We start from the raw sequence: 20,782 nt of genomic DNA, 5'->3' as shown, positions 1-20,782 counted from the left end.
TCAGAAAACATTTTTGATCACATTTTAGCCTATATCCTATGTTTCTTTGTGTGATGTGACCCACTTGTTTCCTCTTTGCCTCTTGTAGGCCTATACTAACTTTGTAGCCTACTATTACCGAATTTACACATTTGAGAATGTTTCAGTCATATACAAGGATTGATATACAAGTGATTCATTTGATGTGATCTTTTTGTTTTCTATAACTAATAGGCCTATCTATTATAATTCAGTTCATTTTCTATTTGTCTTGTAATTACAGCATTGCCCCTTTTGGGAATTTCTGTTTTTCATCCTCTTGTTAATAGTGCAAAACTTCAGTCGAGATTTTTTGTCGTAATTTGTAATCTAATCTGTTGCTCACCTCCTTCCAATTCTGTCGGAAATTCAGGCTCTGACGGAGCCATTGGACCTCCCCGGCTCCTAAAGAGCCTGGTTGTTCTTCCCATTCCAGTCAGGCTCACGACCATTATCGTCACTATCATGCTTATGTGGAAGAAAAGCTCCTGGAAAGTACAATGTAATGTGCAATTTAAAATCATGCTGTTGTATAAAGAAAGCTTCTGGGAAGAACAAAGTTATATTTAATTTGGAATCAATTAGACCTATATGGAAAAAATATATAGAAGACCTATATGGATTTGTAATTGTACTAACAAATAAATAAAAAACTCCCGAAATTTCCGAAATGATAATCATTGAGGAAAGATATATTGCTATGTTGGCGATAGTATTATGATATCTTCTCTCTACATTACTATGCCATACAGCTAGAAATCCATTCTGAACTAAGAAGTAAATTTGGAATAAAGCAAATTATCATTCAACAAAGTTTAGAGGAACGAATTTAATTTAGATGCTTGAATATAGCTATGTAAAGTTTCTCGTAATTACTTGAGTATGTCTCGTACATGCAAATAATGAGAAATTATTATAAAAATTCGATCTTCAATATTGAAATTATAGATGGAAATAGATAAGAAAGACATTGCAATTCTTTGAATACTGGAATACTAGCGGAAATTTTATTATTATTACAGTACTATTAAACGAGAATGCAAAATTATAATACTAATTTGGTTTCTTGTTTATCAATAAATAAACGAAATGAATAACGAAGCATTTCTGAATTCTATTAGATTTAAAATAAAATATTGCAATTTCTATTGTATATACAGTTTGTGCTTTTTAATGGATTCCATTTTGACAATATTTCCTGTTTTAACAAATCAACATAAGGAAACGCATTCAGTCTGAGCGAGCACTACCCTCTCTGTCTAAGTCTACGGGGCACTCTATTTATGTATATAGCCGATCCTGGATATAAAGAATATAATATATTATTGTATTCCTTGTTGAAATAATGTACCGATACTTAAATTGAATAGAGAACATCTTCGAACTAAATACCCTAGATACATAGGACTGAAAGGGATCCTCGTATTTAGACCCAAAGAAACCTTATTTTGTCTCTTCAGATACGTTTTATTGGCGACTCGTTTTTGTCGAACTCACATGGTCCTGCGGAGGATATGAACTCTGCATATATAATAATCACTATGGATTGAATGAATCAATTATTGTATATAAAAATGATTTAGATAGAATTAGAAATCTATAGTTAGATATTAGAAGTCGAAAGGATGTCCATTAACGAATAATGAGAAGAGATTCATTCAAAGAAGAACACTTCAATACCGGTATCTTTTTTTTTTAATTCGTCTGAACTTGAAAAAATTGAGTTATTCTATAGATATGGCTGGGACTTTCCTTCCGTGAATTCTGTGTTTTTCAATACAATTTGTTCTGAAGATTATATCTCTCTTCTCCAATAATTTGATCGAAAGTGTATGTAGGCTACCAGTAAAGCAAAATATTTTATACTAAGAGTTTAGTTGAGCAACGCTTTTACTGCAATTGTAAATGAAGTGCCTAAAAACTTACTAAAGAACTGCCGCTTCTGTTGAAAATAAAGTAATGCGAGAGCACCAACATTATCGGGAGATTAAAAACTGTACAAAATCCAGTCACGGTGGACGTGGTTTCGTGAATTGAACACTAATTTCCAAAAGAATGGTAAAAAATCTCTTCAACATCTAACACTGGCTTTTGATCCGTTAGCTGTGTGAAAAGTGAATGATTTCAAATGATCGACCATCGACTGTCACGAGAATAATCTGTGATTGAGTGTAAATGAGCAATCGGAATTCTCGAGAACAGTTTTTGAGCACATGCTCACTGAGAGGTTATTACTTTTCAACTGAATCTGGCGAAACCCTTCACAGCGTATTCATAGCGGGTGTGAAAAGGGGGTGTAGTGCCAGTAGTGGGGTCACTATCCCCCCAACTATATACTGTATTATATTGACCAAAGTAGAATGCAGTAAAACTGCTGTATTTCGTCTCTACGTTCGGTAGAGTCTAGTTGCCGACTACAAATTGAATTTGCAATTTGTAGGTACTATTTTGATGCCAAAAGTCTGACTTGATACTGCAGTAATCCAATAAATTTGCAATAATTACGAAACATTGCTTGAGCAAATTGATTATATTGTTAATTCCAATTTTAATATTATAGCTTAATCAATTTTCTCAATTGAGGAGAGATTCAATAATAATATAAATATGTGTATTCTACAAATATATTCTTTGATTTTGTTCCACTTCAAATAAATTCCATCTTCTACCATAACAATTAAATATTCAATCAGCAGCTTTCAGATTTGTTCCAAAACTGTCCAGCCCAGAACAAATATTTCCGTTATTCGTATCAATGCTGAGATCAATAGTGAAAAGATCTTGAAAAACTTGGATAATGAAGAGACTCAATCCGTCTATTATATCATTATAACTGGATAGTGTCATTTCAAATTAGAAAATGTATTTCACAAACTCCTCCTAAATTCAAAAATTGGGTATTATTCGTCAAAAATATATAGTCCTGTAAGGTATAAGAAGATAAACGATACTATAAGGTATAGGTTTGTACAACACAAAATACTGAACAATTAAGTTATGTTCATTGAAATAGTGAATAACATTGTTACGAAATTGAATAATTATGAAGCTTGTGAATTGGCTTTGCAAGTGACAATGGAAATTATTATGAACTGTCAAGCTCTGTAAACAGCCATTCTGCTACTAGCTGAAGCTTCATTATAAAATTATTTTACAATATCTGGAGAAACTCGGCTCGTATCTATAATATTAGGTATTCTGGAAAAATCAAAATTTTTGTCATATAGGCTATATAGTAATGAAATTACTTACCATTTTGCGGCAGTGGAGTCTTATATTCCAATACAAGTAAGTATTTATCAGTCTTGTTTAGTTACGAAAATATGGAGAGATCTGTTGAGGTAGTAGAGTAAGTTACGTTTGACCGTCAGCTTTCAAGTCTGTAAAAACGGAGATTTATTGAAGCATGAAATAAATTTATATTGATTAGATGTAAAATTCATGGTTACAATAATTATTTCCAGCAAATATCTTAGTGAAAGCTCTGCAGATGTTAGTACTAGCACAGTTTCAAACAATAAACTAGTTATTTCTGATTGCATTTCACACTCACTTCTCAAGAAAGTACCGTTTGATTTTATTCATTTACTGCACCATTGCAATTAAGTGAATAGCTTAGATCTAAAATTATTCGACAATATTGCTGTTTTCTCAGAGGTTGACAATTATTTCTGATGAATTGAAATTATTGAAAAGGGAGTTTCATGTTCTATTAAGTCTTTATTATTTCAGCTGCACTTATGAATAACTTCTCTCCATATCCGGATTTGTAAATCACATCTTGATATGTATTGAGAAATCGATTGTGTTGAAAAGCCGGCTTAAAAATGGTTTTTCCCAATTCATACATAGCCTCAAAATAAATATATATATATATATATATATTAAGGCTTTTGTTGGACTCCCCGATTCACAGCATCTACCCTCTCCATTAACTGATTTAAAAAGCTATTCATTTCAATGTCACACATGGCAATATAAACTTGTAAGTACTCATCGCTTAGTGAAATTAATAGGGCAATCTTTCTATATGTCACATAAAGAGGAAGATATGGTATACAAGAAGAGCCTAGTGTTTGAATTCTTAACAGAATAGCAGAGTTATGATAGTCAAGATTACAAATTAAGTTTCAATCGAAATTAAAACGTCGTTTAAAAATAATATTTCCAGGCCCCCTATTTTAATATTTCCATAACAGCTTCTCCGTTATAGAAACCAAACTCTAGTTTCTCCTTGTATTCAAATCTTCCTCTTTTCAGGCCTTATAAAGTTTGATATACACACAACACTATAAGTACTCTGCCAAGCAATGAGTTTTTACAAGTTCGTGACATATAACTATTGCCTTATTGATTTCACTGCAGATCGACTGAATCATGTTTCAACCAACCAATTCCAATACACGGTAACTCTAGCTTACTAAACAATATTGGTGTTGTAAGACTTGCTCATTAATCAGTTGATTTAGTTAAAGAGTTTGTCACTCTCGCTGAAGTCTACATAAATGGAAAATAGATCACCCAAAATAATAGTTTTATGAATATAAAATGTTGAATATTCGACGTATTTTTTTGAAGATTTCTTGATAAATGGACAAGACTTGAATAGTATCGAACTCTTACTTGAAAGTATGAGGTACCGTCCGTTAGCTGAATTTTCTTATCAACGTTTTAGAGCTCACAATGTCCAGATGCAACTCACTGATAACGGATTCAAACTCCTCTCCAGCAAGATCTCCTGTAAGAAAATATTACTATAATTGATTATATTGAAAATTATGGAAAAACTCTGATCAAATGAGTTTTTTTCTTAAATAGAGTGGAATAGACTAAAATTTGGTGATAATCAATTCTATTGATTGGAATTGCTCGTGGGGAAACTCTGTTCAGATCAGATCACATTTTGAGTCTTCCATAAAACGAACTGCAAATCTTTAGTGAAATTGAAGCTTGGTGTATTGTAGGGATTTCTCTAGTTTGGTTGTGGAACTGATCTGTTGGAAATATTGATAATTTCATCAATATGAAGCTGAGTGATTCTTATCGTTGTATAAAAATACTAAATGATGTCATTATCACCGAAACTGGTCGTGTTTGAGATAAATATAATAAGGGCACCGTACCAGTAATTCTGTTGCATTGAACATTCAAGTAGCCCGATTATAATAATTAATTGAGAAATAACAGAATTTTCTGTGAACAAAAATATGTTGTATGCTCTACAAACTGAAGACAACGTAGAACTTGTCACCCAATGTCCTTACAGTATATTAGTGGTAGTGGAGGTGATAATGTTTCGGATATCATTGATATTGAGTTGAATGTACCCTATTTGATATTGTGCTAGATATAGCTGTATAATATAACTGATATATATAGGTACATTGAATAGAAAAAACGAACACTAGAAATGTTTGCACTAGAAGCAATGCCCATCCACTCGCTAAATACTCTTCCACCAGTTCGGATAAATTCCTTATATATACCGGTACCTCTTATATTCGGATAAATCTCTGCTCTCACCGATAGAATACTTCTTCCGCGGTTTCTTACCTTGGGATTGCCTCACAACTACAAGCGTGCTATGCAGACATTAATAACTACAACTAGATCGTGTAATCTCTCCCATATAATTGGATAATGTTCTACATGAGCATAGAATTATATAGTGCTTGAGTTATACATGTGTTAGTGCATATAGTGTTATCAGTTACATGTTTGTAGGTACACGGTCGTTTTTGAAAAGAGGAAAACTATTATCATCAATAATAGTTGAAACAATTATTGCCGAAGATAAACATTAACATCAGAAGAACGCGCATGAGCTTCACAAAAGTTTTGTTTTTATTATTCCCTGAATCAAAGTGATTTATTATTTTTCAGATTTAGACGGAACTTTCATAAATTTTGTTGAATTGGAATAATTTCAAAGCTTATTACCGATTCATCATCGACCTGTCTATTCATCAGACATCGCTGAAAATGTTAATCCTCATAAATCTATTCTAATCTTCTGATTTGATGTGGAATGATCTAAATATAAAACTGGTAATAGATCTATGAACCTTTACCATTCACCTACTGAACTATTCAATGGTCCATCTTTTCTTATTCTTGTGGTAAATTGTAAATTGGATATTGAAGAAAAATGGATTGGAGAGTTTTTTAGTCAGATGTGGATGTTTTTCAGATTTTCGTTAGGAATCACGTAGGAACTATAATTCTCCGTAACTAAAGCAGGTTCAAAAGCTTTATAGTAGCTTCACCTGCTTTATTTTTCGAATTAGACGGTAAAAAGGACGAAAGAGAATAACAAATCAAAAGAATAGAAGTGCGAGAGATAAAAACTTATAAAATATACATTCCATAAATGCTCATTGATTTGATTGGATAGAAAAAAGAAGGAACAAATGTACTATGAAATAGTAAATAACATGTTCCCGTCTCTCTTTCAGCGCAAACCGAAACGAGAAAACATTACGGAGAGAAAAATTTGAGCATATAAATCAGAAGAACAGAGCGTAAGATAAAGATTCAAAATCAGTTTGTAATGTAAGCCTATTCTCCATTTCACTCCTAAATACCTATCTAGTTATATTTTTGTTTCTCTCTCCTGACAATCACATACGATATCACAATTCATGATGAACGAAGAAAACATTGGTTCGTTTTTTTATTTCGAGTTATGAATTGATTTGAAAGATGAAGAGTATTGAAGATAAGAAGATAGAGATACTAACCATTTGAAGAATAATTTTAATAAACGATCTGAGATGTATTATGCACACTTCACACCTCTCTCCAACTCACTTCGCGAACTTTCCTGACGAGAACTTTTGTAATGTACGAGAATCATGAGATTTTTCTGCCTTTTTGAACTTTGGTTTCGATAAGTGTTCACTCAACGGCTTTTAGGATATAGGAAGTGAACTTTGAAACAATAAACGACAATGTTAATTAAGATTTACCTCAAACTGTTTCAATCGTTAACAGGATGTGGTTTATTCTATATATTTGATTACCGTACTATTTTCAATCTATAATGAAATAGTTTTAAAAACTGTTACTTATCTCGGTTGGATCTATTTCCTTTCTTAATTCCACTCCGGTACATTTATATATTATAAGAATAAACCATACTTTCAAAAAAAAAAAAAACAACAAATAATTAAAATGTACAACTTGTTGTACTTCTATTGCTCTGTGAATATGCTATTGTTGAACAGTAATATATGCTGTAAAAGACGAAGACCAGCAGACTTTTAAGTGTAAAATTCTACATGTCTTCGAGTGCAGTTGCAAATTTATTACCTATCCATAGGATTTATCTCTTGTTCAATGTATCGGATATTTTTGAAAACGACATAATAACTCCGACATTGGAAACTCATTGCACGAGTACATTCAAGGGTACCTATTCTAATAAATACGTTATGAAGAGGAATCCGTTTTATCGCGATTATTATTATGAGAACTCCATTATACACAATATGTGCATAATAAATCATCCATGTGTGTTGTATGTAGAACAGTTACTGTAAAGGGCCCCATACACTAGGGAACTTAGATCGGCCAACTTGGTTCGGGGAACCAAGTTCGTGTAGGATTTGCCCACACACTGTAGTGGGGAGAGCGAACAACTGTTTGTTACTTCAGTGTCTTTCGAGGTCTAGAGATGAGCGTTTCAAAGTTTGAAGCTGCTGTGAGAAGAAAATATATTGAATATAATATAGATGGAATATATCGCCCTGGCGGACGAACCGAAAAAAGTTTTTAATCCAGATTGAAGACCAAAAGTTCATCACGAATTTGGTTCGCGGTTCGCCAATTTTCCACATACACTGGGGAACTTGTCTCGCAAGAACCAAGTTCGCTAGTGTATGGGGCCCTTAAGGTAAGCCAAATAAAGCCAGATGGTATTTTCTTTTAGGTAATTAATTGTAGAAGTAATAAAAAAATTAGAAAATGATAAAACTCTTTCGTCGTGTAAATGAAAACACTTGAAAGAATTCTGAAACTTTTTAAGCCTCATGTTTTCCGGTATCATAATGGAATGCATCAACGGTACTTACAGAGTCATAGAAGAGATATTTGAACCAGAAGACTGTTTGCAGAATTTTTGTGATTGATTTTAGAGTTGCCAGTCTCCTGAACTTGAACCTGCCCTAGAGCGGGTGGCAGGTGATCTGATTATCAATAATTTCTGTTGCTGCCATCCTAAATCCTATCAGTTGACTGTGGCATGCCATTGAACAAGAACAAATAGAATGCGTGCTAAGATATTATGATAATAGCATGCAAAACGCCAAGAGCCATCACACAGAGAACAAAGGCCGCAATCAATAGAAAATTGACAGCTCATGAAATATTACTATCTGCGGAGAAAATATGGTCTGCGTTCATCGGCGAGGAGAGAAAGTATATTGAAGTTTTATTCAGATTGATGATTAAGTTGAATAGTATTGTTCTTAGATGATGTTTTTTTAGAAATCTATACTGAATAATCTGGTATAGAGTTAAAGTATGTGCCCAGTTTTGGGAATAAGCATGTTGAATCTTTCACGTTGTATCTTTCCGAAGGATCAATAATATTGTAAAATGTGTGATGAATAAATTAGTGAACATGAGTAATGGGGAAATAGATGTGCAAATTAACATTCAGGACTGGGATAAATCGGTGTATCTGATGAGTAGCAATTGCTACTCATCTGCTTTTGCAATTGCTTTAATGTTAAAGGGACCAATGTCATGCTGAATGCGATTAGTAATTATTAGTTATCAATATGATTGAATTTGAGGCATTCTCTTTGATAAGAAATTTTGTAATATTTATCACATATTGTTGATATAGCATTAATTGAAATTTAATAAAAAACCTCTATGGTTGAGATAGCTCTATCAATTAGTATTGATCGATATTGATTAAATATGCTGACTATGTGGATACCTCGCTCGAAATTACGCTATGCAAATATTAGATTCACTCTTTTACATGACGCTACCCAATATAGAATTATGAAGACTACAATATGTACCTGACATTACTCACTAACATCTTCATACAAATTGACCGAATAGTTCTTTCAAATATAAAATTTTGAAGTGAAAGTTAAATGACATTTCAATATCCTGATCCAAGCAGTCTTCCTTCCATGGCCTTAGAAACAATCACATCTTATTTGAATTAGCTACTCCCAATGTATCAATCAAACTCTGATCACCCTTACCTCATTAACTAATCCCAGCTCAGATTCACAGTCGATATAGTCCCACAGAACGACCACAAATCGTTTCCACCCCGTATTTATAACAAGTTTAGTTCTCAGTCCATGCTTTTGGAAGGATAAATGAAAATTATTGTCAGCTAATTGAAGGAAGTAGAATGTCAGTAAATGTGACATGAATTTCCTTTGACAGTTTTTCGAATATGTTTGAATATAAACGAATTCTACGTGGTGACTAGTTTCTTGATTATTGAACGTGAAAATGGGTCATGATTATGGACATGCAATATCATAATCCACTTCAATAGTTATTATGCACTCCAATGCACTTCGCATCACATTTTTATTGCAATTTCCATTGCACTTGAGATAGTGCTAACTTCAGTGCACTACATTGTAAGCGTTTACTTATCGTGGTTGTTAATATTCTGAATTAAAAATGCATAAATCATTCTAAAAGTTCTGCCATTTACATAAATATAGTAAAGTGAAGTCAGAGAAAACTTCTATACTTCTATATAGATTGTTTATTCTAAGGTATAGAGTGGTATAGAGGTATAGTATGGTGGGGAGACTTGAGAACAAGAAAATTAACTAGACTGGCTCGCACAGTACTGATTCGTGCAGTAGAGAATCAAAGTTTTCTCATATTGTTGATCTACAGAAAATATTGTATAAAAATTAACAATTAACTCACCCTCTCTTAGAATCATTTCTTGATCTTAGTACAACGTGAGTTAATCATCCGAAGAAACTCAATCAGTCTAAGAAGATTAAAACAAAAAAGTCTATCAAAACTTTGAACTTGACAGTAAGATTTATTTGAGGTAGGTGACAGAACAGGTGCAAAACTTTGAATGGCCGACTCTGGCAAGCACCTTAGTAGCAAAGATTATGGCGATTTGGTGAACAATAGAAAAACACTCTAATCGAAGAGTCTTCTTCGGAAGTAGTGATAAATTGTGCGGAACGTGACCGATCGATTGTTTCTGCTTTGAATCATTCAATTAAATCATTTTTCAGGTTCACCGAATATTCCCGAACGCGCATCAACCATTAGCCACGTGCTCCACTCTTACAAATCAGAACAAAGTTCATAAATTTTGAAAGTTGGAAAATCTTATAATCTTATAGTTGACTTGCATTACTTTCAGGGTGAGATTGGTGGCTAACCGAAGTTGAGCCGCGAGCACTTGGGACTTCTTTTGGATGGGTAACTTATATTTATCTGTTTTATTTCCAATCACTTAATAACTCGAACCCCACCCGAAACGATATGTCTTTTCATCTCTTATCATTATCCCTTTAAAATCCACGAACAAGCCTTTGGGGTGGGCAGCAATCCTTTTTAAATATTCTATCTTGTTCCTTGTTCGTGTGATAATTGTCGAGTAATATTCAAAATAAATATTTTTACAAAATAAGCAAAAAAATGAAGGGTCTGATACTTGATTTTTTAAACTCATGGGTCCATGGGAGAAAGAGCTAGTAATTACTCATTGATATTTATACAATAGTATATTACTATTGATATTTAACAGTATTTAACAGTTTCGATTGTCGAGTTCACTTTTGGCGACTATTTTCTATGCTTCAAGTGAACTATGTCAAAATTAACAAAAAATGATTTCGATACAGTTATAATTACTATGGAGCGGACTTTAAAGAACAAGTATATTTTTGAAACAAAGCAAACTAGTGTATTCCATGATATAACCTCGATAAAACGGACCCCTTTTCATGATACAAATTCATTGAATTCGGAGGCCATACATAAGATTCGATGTAAAAGTAAACGTGTTTTTGTCGTTATTGAAAATACCAAATAGGGTACCTTGATACAACTTGGGAACAATTTTTTGCTTGGTGTATATTGAGAAACGTTGTGTGGTTATATTGAAGTTACACTGCTGTATCTGTATGAAATGTAGGGACTGTACTTGATAAATAGAAGAATCAGTTGAATATTTTAATGTCCTGATTTTAATAAGTTAATATCACAAATTGGTAAGGAAATTTTGCACATTCCTGACAACAAACTTGCGTTTTTTCGAATTGAATAGTTCTATATAAATCACACATAATGTACGGTACATTTAAAATTATTATTATACCTCTTCTATTGATAGTTAATAGGGTAGGCTGCTTTTATCAACCTTTATAGTGAAATGATCAGGAAACTTACCCAACTCAGACAATTCAAATGATTTGGTTATTAGTGCTTTTTTAGTACAATTTCTCTCTCCAATATCTTATCTATACCATCATTTAAATGGTAGATCCTAGCTTTTTTTAAACTCATCCTCAACTCGATTAACATTGAAACGTTGGCATATTACGTAAACATGAACGATAGAAGGCTATGCATTTATGCATTGAATGTCGAATAATATTCTGATCGTTGTCCATGCTCTTGTTCTGAGTTGACAGCATGAATAGCAACGTGTCCTACTTCCAATCCTAGATATCGTCTGTGGTCAAGGCAACTCAACATCGCATGATTTATGTGACTTTTATTTATGTAACTGGTGAGGAAAGGACACAGGAATTTCTGTTTCAATTTGTGGAATAAATTTTTGAAAAAATCCTACCCCGGATTCTAGTGGGCGACACTTTCATGAGATGGAAATTCTTGTTTTACTCCCATTACCCGATTAAAAAATGCACAGCTCGGTTCCGTGAGAAGTAGATAAATTTAATACAGAGTGAAAATTCCGACTCCTTTTTCAGTCGGCACGACAGGACAGGAAGCTTTCCGATTGGCTGGACAGGAAGCTCACTCGATACGCCAGCCCATCAGCCAATCAGAGAGCTTCCTGTCCTGTCGTACTGACTGGAAAAATTCCTCGTGTGGCTTGGCCCTTAGGGTGAGATAGCATCTTAGGAAATGGCCTGCCAATCTCTCTCCCCAATTTGGAATTTGTAAACAAGTAAAATTTTAATAACACGTGCTTATCTTTTTCCAAGATTGAAATTGGAAAAGTAAGATTCCATTGAAGAGGATGGGAAATTGTTATCCTGGGATTGATCTAGGATAGAAATGCCAAACACATTTTTACTCATTAACATTATTACCGTGCTTTGGCTAAGTTGCTGATTAGATTCACTATATCTCTATTTATCTCGCGATCTTATAAGTTACCATTTATAATATAATGCTGCATCCAATATCACAATAAATATAGAAAATAATATGCTTCTCAAATACGAATAGGCTACATTGAAAATTCCTGGCTGATTTTATTATTATTATTGCACCACATCCGTGAATTTCTGCCTTGAAAATTTGAATTTGAATACATCAAAGTAATAGCATTCCGGTAACAGTTATTTCGAGCCACAATTATTTGAATGGGAAATTTTCCTGGAAAATTCTCCAATTTCCACCTCCAGCTTACACCAATCAAATACAAAATTTCTCTCTCTCAAACAATTAGGAAGAATTTATTTACAACTGCATTGCAGATAAGAATTACTGTACAACAAATTATCAAGAAAAAATAAGCTCTAAATACAGGTTCGGGAAATCTTGACGAGAAAAATAGGACAGAGTAATGGAAATGTTGTAAATCACATACATAGAGCGACAGTAAAATTGAACTTAACGGAATAAGGAAAAGCCAATAACAAAAAGCTCTACACTTTCTATCAGTTAATGTCTATTAAAGAAACAAATGTACATTGATTATTGTTTTTTCCCTGACCTGTAATCAAAACCGGCGTAAAACTGTAATAATTTCTCGTGTTGATAAAAGTAAACGTTACGAATTGAGAAAATTACAGTTATTATCCCAATGCGTTTAATGTTAAAGTAAGTTTGTTATAACCCCCATGTCATACTGTAATATTGTTTTTTTTTCATTTGATAATTGAGAGTATATTCAGCAGTGGCTGAGCTAGGAAATAGGGGGGAGATAAACTGTGCGAAGTCTTGAGAGTACTCTCTCTAGAACTCTAGAGTAAGCAAGGGATCCTCTCATATAAAAATACTGTATACTATTAAAATAGACTACCAAAACGATATTTCAGCAGTGTATCTAAATGCTGCTCATTCATTGTTTTGCTCGAGATTTATTTTTTCAATTCTCTCTCACTATCTTACAATTTCCATTGGAGTTCCATTCGATTCCCACCTGATACATTGTATACATGATACATATTCCAATTATACAGCAACCCATAAAAATTGAAATCAAAGTATTCTTATTAATTTATGTATATTTTTTACAGGATCACTTGAACAATGAAATATTTGTGAAAAATAAAAAATGAATGAAATAAAAAAAGGGTAGCCTACTTTGATTTTTCATTTTTCATGTAAATATAAGTCAAGAATAATATACAGTATTGTACTATCATTGGATACAAGAGTAGCCTTGAACAAGAATTTGAATACTACAGCAACCCTTCACACATAAGAATTATTATTCTTTTCTCAATAAATCTCATAAATACGTTTTATAAAGCTAATAATTGGATTCTCAGTTACAACAACTATACAAACTATAGGGTTTGCTCCCTGAATAGCATAAAACGCTACAGTCAGAGAGTATAGAATGTAATTGTTACATGATGTAAATAATGTTACACATTCCATACTCTCTAGCCTACAGTAGGCTTACCGTATTGTGATTTTTTCAATGTTTCGTATCCCTGTATACAAAACTGTATTTTTCAACTACGGTACACAATCCCTTAATTAGGTTATTATTTATCTCTTTTTGTATAGGGCTACTTGTAATAATAATAGAAAGAAAAAGAAAAATCTCAGTACCCTTTTTGAATTTTTTCTTTCTATTATCGGTCATTATTCCTTTTCCGACTATTGTATAGTTTGCTCTAACAAATAAATAAATATATAATTATTATTTAACGAAAATCTTAAATAAATGCTGCAAATCAACCCCGAAGACTTCTGCTAATATTGTCAATGTCTGCAGTAGCAGAAGTCTTCGGGGTTGATTTGCAGCATTTATTTAGGATTTTCGTTAAATAATAATTATATATTAATTAGCATTTGAATAAATGCATTCTCTATATAATTCCATCTGTAAATAAATATACAACAATACCGCGTTTAAAAAAGGTTTTCAGGTTTTCTCTGAACGATTACCAGTAGTCTACCCAACATTCTATTCTATTTATGTTTGGTTTATTGTAAACGAATTGTGGTGTCTCTGAATACTATTGTTGAAAGCAAAGAATAATAATTAAGACAACAAGAAATTAGCCTATTTTTATGTTATTAACTATTACTAGCCTATCGTCATTGCGTTCAAGGACACCATAGGCTATGGAGTTTGATGCTGACTAGACCTGAACGTGATGTCTCGTTTCAATTAGAAATATTCAAAAATCATTTGCAGCATTTTCTTGTTTTATCCTCTCCGGTAATGAACAGCCAATTCGAATCATTCTTAAATACCAGATAACAGAATTCTTTCGAACCATAAAATATGATTCCACTTTAATATTAGATTTATTTCGAAATTATGAAATATGGGAAGGAGAAAGATTTGTGGGAGAATTTTGAGGATGAGGTATTGAACATGAAATTAGTGAATTAAAATAAGCATGAACCACACTTACTGATCGAATCATTGAACGGTAATTCTGCATCATCCATTTGAGGCGTCTCACTACACTCAAACTTCTACTGAATTTATTTTCAACTATTGAATTTAGTATTCGGATGCAATCCTTTCCGAACTTCTATTATGATAAGTGATAAGAGCTTAATCAATTGAATGATAAGGAGTTCACAGTAATTCCCTTATCTGATTTATTTTTGATAACATAGAAACAAACAGAATTTCTGCAAATTATAAATTGCTTCCATAACATAGTAGGCTAATACAATGATACATGATACACATAATGTATTAATACGAAAATAATATTAGTCCAGTCAAATGGTCGTTTTTCAGTAAACATCCCCTAAAGAATTTTTCTCGACGGTTCTATATGTATTTTGGGGCGCTGAATTCGAATCTGAAATTTTCTGACACGCCAGAGGGCGGCTCCACCCCCAAAACCCCCAAAAACCCTCAAAATTTCGGCCTTTTTCAATTTTCCCATTTAATATCGTAAACCTTGAGTTTCACAAGAGAAATCAATCATTCTCGAAAAATCAAAGAGAATAAAATTTCCAATAAATTGAGTGGTCGCGCCATTTTCGGTTCCGGGGCTACAAATAATTATCAAAAAAGGGGTATTTTTTAAGGGGTTTTCAAAATTATGCAAACCTACCACTTCTACCCTATACAACTTAGATATTTTTCTAGTATAGATAAAACTCCACACTCCACACATCACGTAAAATAACAATCCATTATGAACAGGATTCCTTAGAAATTTTCGAATTTAGTAGTGGTGGGAGGGGGAATACACCCAAAAATAGAAAATCATGTCCTACAGCCAAAATACAAATTTTGATTCCTTAGAAATTTTCGAATTTAGTAGTGGTGGGAGGGGGAATACACCCAAAAATAGAAAATCATGTCCTACAGCCAAAATACAAATTTTTCATTATAATACCTTTTCAAGGCCTTCCTAACAGAAAAAAAACAAATAGCAGCAAAAGAGGAGGAAATTCTCTACAACCGTGAATAATTTTTGGATTTTTTATCTGAAGTGTTCCACAAGATACGCAATTTTGAATATGCGAGACTGTGGAAGTGATTAACGTATCAAAATTTTCTTGCATATTCAAAGTTGCGTATATTGTAAAACACTTCAGATAAAAAATCCAAAAAGTAGTTATGGTTGTAGAGAATTTTCTCCTCTTTTCGCTCCTATAAATCGTTTTTTGATTTGAATACCGTTCAAAAGATACAGTCAATTGAAAAAATGATTACTGTATTTTCATTTTCTCAATTTTTCTGCGATTTTACTATTATTCAAGAGTCTGTAAAACGAGTAAGATACATGATAGAAACTTGTAATTGGTCTCAAATGAAAGAGAAGTACATGCTCTTTAAGATACGTTGCCTTAAATCTATCTTACATGACTGTTTTTAACGAAAAACTCGAGACTGTGAAAATGAGGAAAATATCGCAAATTTCTTGATTTTTTGAATCAAACGTATATTACCTCACGATTATATCTTTACAAAATTCATTTACCTCACATGAAAGGGGATTTTGTTCTTCAAATCAAGACCAATTAACATTTTTTATTATTCCGGGTTACCGAGATACACAGTTTTTAATAAAGAAATTGCAAATTGGCCATTTTTCTGTGTATTTAAATATGGGCTAAAATACACTAAAAAAGGAATTTGTTCATCAAATTTTTGTTATGATACATGATTTTGAACCGCCTTGACGAGCTGAAAAGAATGAGCTGTAGTACGAGGAGATCTGATCATTCTTTCGAAAGTTTTGATCCTTGACGTATCCCCCCACTAGGAAAAACCTAATGTTTCTAATGGGTGATTCTCATAAAAATCTATCATTGGATTATCAAAAAAATATTTTCTTGAGTTATAAAATATAATTGGTTACTTTAAACAAGAACGGACAGTTTATATTATATAAGATATACTGGTATCAGCTATCCTCTACAGAAGGCGGTGGCAAGGCTGAGAATCGGAAACGCTGTTTTCCTATCTTTATGATCTGAATTATAGTTTCTCAATCTTTCACATACGGAACTACTTAATTGATTGGTTCTACAAATACTTTGGTTTTAATGTAAATTTGAAAATTACTCTGTGAAAATACTTGAGAACTGAACATTTTGTGAATTGAAGAACTACAAGACTTAACCTATTTCGGACTATGTGTTATCTAAATTTGGGAGAGGAATAGCACAAGTTTACCTTATTTTTCCTCTCCCTATCATTCTGATAATGTACTTATTGTATAAATGAATAAATGTTGTTAATGAAGGCTACGATCTCGTAACACATTCAAGAGCGTTAATTGAATATTGTGAGGTGGTACCTTATATTATTAATTTGATGCTCAATAGGTATGTGTATGTGAAATTAGTATTTGCAAATAACCAATGCATCTGTGAATTGATATATTTACATTAGCTAAATGATTGTAAATTTATAACTTTTAAGTAGTTGATGTCATCAGTCAAAATAGATAAATACTGTAGTAAGTGGTGCATGGCGCATGTTTGAATACGGTACCGTACTGTAGTTTCATTCCTAGAGTGCAAGTGGGATTTGTCATAAAATAACACTATTACCGTGCAGCAGAAAATAAATCCATCAGTTTCCTACTTCTCATATCAACTAATATTAAATAATTTGGAACTATAGCACTCAAAGACTTCGACTTCACGGCACATGAATCATCGGCACTTGCGAAAACACTTTTCACTTCTTTTCAAAAAGAATTCGGCTCTGTTTCGAATAGGAAGCTATTGTGACTATCATACATTGTGATACTATTAATACACTCACTGCAATAAAATTCCATTGTATGATCTATATCATTTACTAGAATCTTTTAATCGTTTGAACAAAAAGCTATAGACTTAAAATACAGATTCAATACCGGTAGCCATTTTTCATTCCTATAAGTTGAATAGAGAGCACTTGCAAAACTAAAACTTCGAAGTTTAGTTTGTTTTTGGCTGACGCATTGCGTTGACTGAAATGTCCCCCCGCTGTGAAATGAAGTAGAGAATTGAAATTTTAGGTAAGCCTATTGTTATCACATGGGGCGCACAATTGATGAGTCTCGTTTCAAACAATGTTATCAGTATATTCGTAGCAACTACCTGGTATTCGGCTTTGCTCAATAATTCGCCGAAAGCCGCGCAAACAGTACGGCCCACAAATTGAGTATTCTATCGTCCTCCTTGCTTCTCATCAATCAATCAAACAAGAATCTGGTAGTGCAGTAGTAGAGCCTATCTTTCAACAACATGTTAATTAATTGCGTTTAAATTGACATTTGCGAACCAATCTTCTGTCTCTTCCAGCTAAATGATATACCGTAAGCCAATTTCACTCCCGTGAATGGGTATATTAAACAGGTTTTATGTTTACAAGAAGTACCATAACGTATCCTTGTGAATAATTATTTCCATTATTTGCAAGTTCTTGTATCTATAGTATATGAATAAATGAAATGATTATAACAATATACGACATCAAATAGCATACATCTATCATAAACATACATGAAAAATGCTAACATACGACTCTTACCAGGAATCCTCACAACTACCGTATTTCATACACAATTCACTTGTTCTGGAAAACTCGTATGACATTTAGCGGTAAAAAGCACTGATTCAAAGTTCTCAAGAAATTGGAGCTTATTAAACAGTGAATGAAAACGATTCTGCTGTACTATTTATATTGAACTGATACAATTTTGACAGAGAGGTGTTGTCGGTATCTGATTCCACTTCCTTCCATCCTCTTGTCATCTTATAAAATAATTATCCCTCACTTAAATTTAGAAAATGTTGTGTAATAGGTGTAATTGCAATGTTCAAATGCAGTCCCGCAATAATTGTTTATTCTTATCAATCTTTTGGTTTGGATTTTTCAACTGTAAATTGTACACGGTAGCAGTCAATTTGCGATTTTATTCGAATAACTACTTCCTCAAAAATTCTTCAAATATTGGCAACTCATCTTTTTGGTAATGATAGTTGTAGCTAATTATTAAAGCTTGTCTTTCTTTTTTGTCGAATTTCCCCAATCATTACTAAAAAGCTAATAAGTTATCTCCCATTCAACATTCGAAATTTGCAAGAGCATTCATTGAAATATCACTCAGACTCACATTATTTCTTCGCACAGTATTTTTTTGTTTCTTGAAAAGGTTTATTATAAAATATTATAATAATTTTTTTCTTTGTCATCCATCCGTTTTTATAATGTGTTGTAATTTTACAAGAATATAGGCTAGAACCATAAAAAAAAGTTTGGTTATTGGGAAACAAATAACGATTTTTGTCTGCATCAATAGTAAATCAAACCGGATTAAATAGTCATTTGAACTGGATCAAATTCAAAATTATATACTCATTGCTCTAGACCTCACACCCTCAAAAAGGAAGTACCATAAGAGTCGATTAAGGGGACATTGTTTTTTATTGTAAGCCTATACATTAACGAACTGCCTGAATATGTTCCTCTTGCACAATCCATGCTCTCTGCAGATGAAACAAATTTCATTTCAACATCCAAGTAGCCAGAAAGTTTAAGTGCCGGTTGCACAAAGCCGTTTAAATTTTAAACGTGATTAATTCCACGAGAACAAATCAGAGAAGCCATCTTATCAAAAAGGTCTTCTCTGATTGGTTTTCGTTTTAATCACGGTTAAAATTTAACCGGTTTTTATGCAACCGGGCCTAAGAAATAGTACAGAAGATTTTTTTAAATATATGAGTATGGTTTAGGGCCAATAAACTGTCTTCAGATATTTCACATAAATCTGAGAGAGCAACAAGTGAATCCATTTTTCAATTGAGAATGTGAGAGTTATTAAATTTTTGACATCAGGCATTACAGTTCTCTGACTCTATTTCCTTCCATTTTGATTTCCTCATTTTGAGAAGAGGCTTGTTGAGATTTTTTTCGACTTAAATCAATAAATGAATCTAATGAGAATCTACAGTGACATGATAATATTATGCATTCCACTTATTCGATTATGCATGTGATTGGTGTCAATATTGTATCATTTACATTGGAGATTGGATAAAATATCACTGATGTATGAATCTATTCAAATATAATCGAATTCTAATGATTAGGTATCAAGTAAAAGAGGGAAATCAAATTTGTATCTTCACTTTCCAGTTGATTATCTCAGCGAAAATAATAGACCATATACCGGGTAATCAGTATTATTATTTGTTAGTGGTACTGGTACTAGAACTCTTCATAAGGTTGTTCTTTCTGTGTTGGAAATGAAGGAAATGTTCCATTTTAAATTTATTTTTATGTTCGAAATTTTCTTTTCAGACATCAATAATCTTGGAAAATTATGTTTGTAGTTATTTACAATAAAATTAGTTTCCACGTACCTTTTTCAGTCTTCTGAAGCCACTACAGGGGAAAGACCGATAGTTTTTGAATTTGCTAGATTTTCAGAAATCACTTACAAGAATAATTATTAACAGATCGCTGAGTGTGTCAGCTGATGATATGAGTCTATGAGCCTAGCAGTTTTTGAAATGTTTGGCTTAAAGCTGCCTCATTCAAGTCATTGTTATTCACATAATGAATTTATCTAGTGAAATAATAACACTTGTATAAACACCGTCACCAGTAACCGCCTTCTACTCAATTGAAATTGAATTTCCAAATAATTAGGCTATATATGGTGCATCTCATTACACGCAATACTATATGGTGCACATACAATACTCAATAATAATATTATTATGCTTCTCATCAAAAGGCATGATAATCATTAGTTATTATCCGGATATCTAGAATCATAATGGGAATCAAATGATCAAGTTTGTATCAATTATTACATTAAATTATTACATTACAATACGATAACAATACAATACAGTTCAATTCGATATTACAGAATAAGATATCACAATA

General features: G+C 32.6%; 1 protein-coding gene across 21 annotated transcripts in view; it reads right to left on the bottom strand.

Moving 5' to 3' along the window:
* The window catches only part of LOC111055678 (carbonic anhydrase 1), a 43,704-nt gene extending 23,282 nt beyond the window's left edge, over window positions 1-20,422 (bottom strand). Inside the window, exons 1-4 of one of the 21 annotated variants that reach the window (XM_039434842.1) lie at window positions 20,251-20,422; window positions 4,642-4,756; window positions 3,271-3,398; window positions 365-506 (exon numbers count right to left, since the gene is read on the bottom strand). In XM_039434842.1, the coding sequence (XP_039290776.1) occupies window positions 365-506; window positions 3,271-3,273 (145 nt within the window). In that variant the 5' untranslated portion in view covers window positions 3,274-3,398; window positions 4,642-4,756; window positions 20,251-20,422. Of the gene's footprint in view, window positions 1-364; window positions 507-3,270; window positions 3,399-4,641; window positions 4,757-5,282; window positions 5,473-5,510; window positions 5,724-8,090; window positions 8,290-9,939; window positions 10,125-14,831; window positions 14,963-17,445; window positions 17,582-20,250 lie in introns of those variants that run through there. The other 20 variants (XM_039434846.1, XM_022342929.2, XM_039434839.1 and 17 more) reach the window with 20 other exon arrangements.
* Window positions 20,423-20,782: the final 360 nt, after the last annotated feature.

The sequence above is a fragment of the Nilaparvata lugens genome, chromosome 8 (assembly GCF_014356525.2).
Source record: "Nilaparvata lugens isolate BPH chromosome 8, ASM1435652v1, whole genome shotgun sequence".
In the NCBI taxonomy this organism is placed as follows: Eukaryota; Metazoa; Arthropoda; class Insecta; order Hemiptera; family Delphacidae; genus Nilaparvata; species Nilaparvata lugens.
The sequence above is the reverse complement of the archived record's forward strand: the minus strand, read 5'-3'. Positions and strand labels throughout refer to the sequence as shown.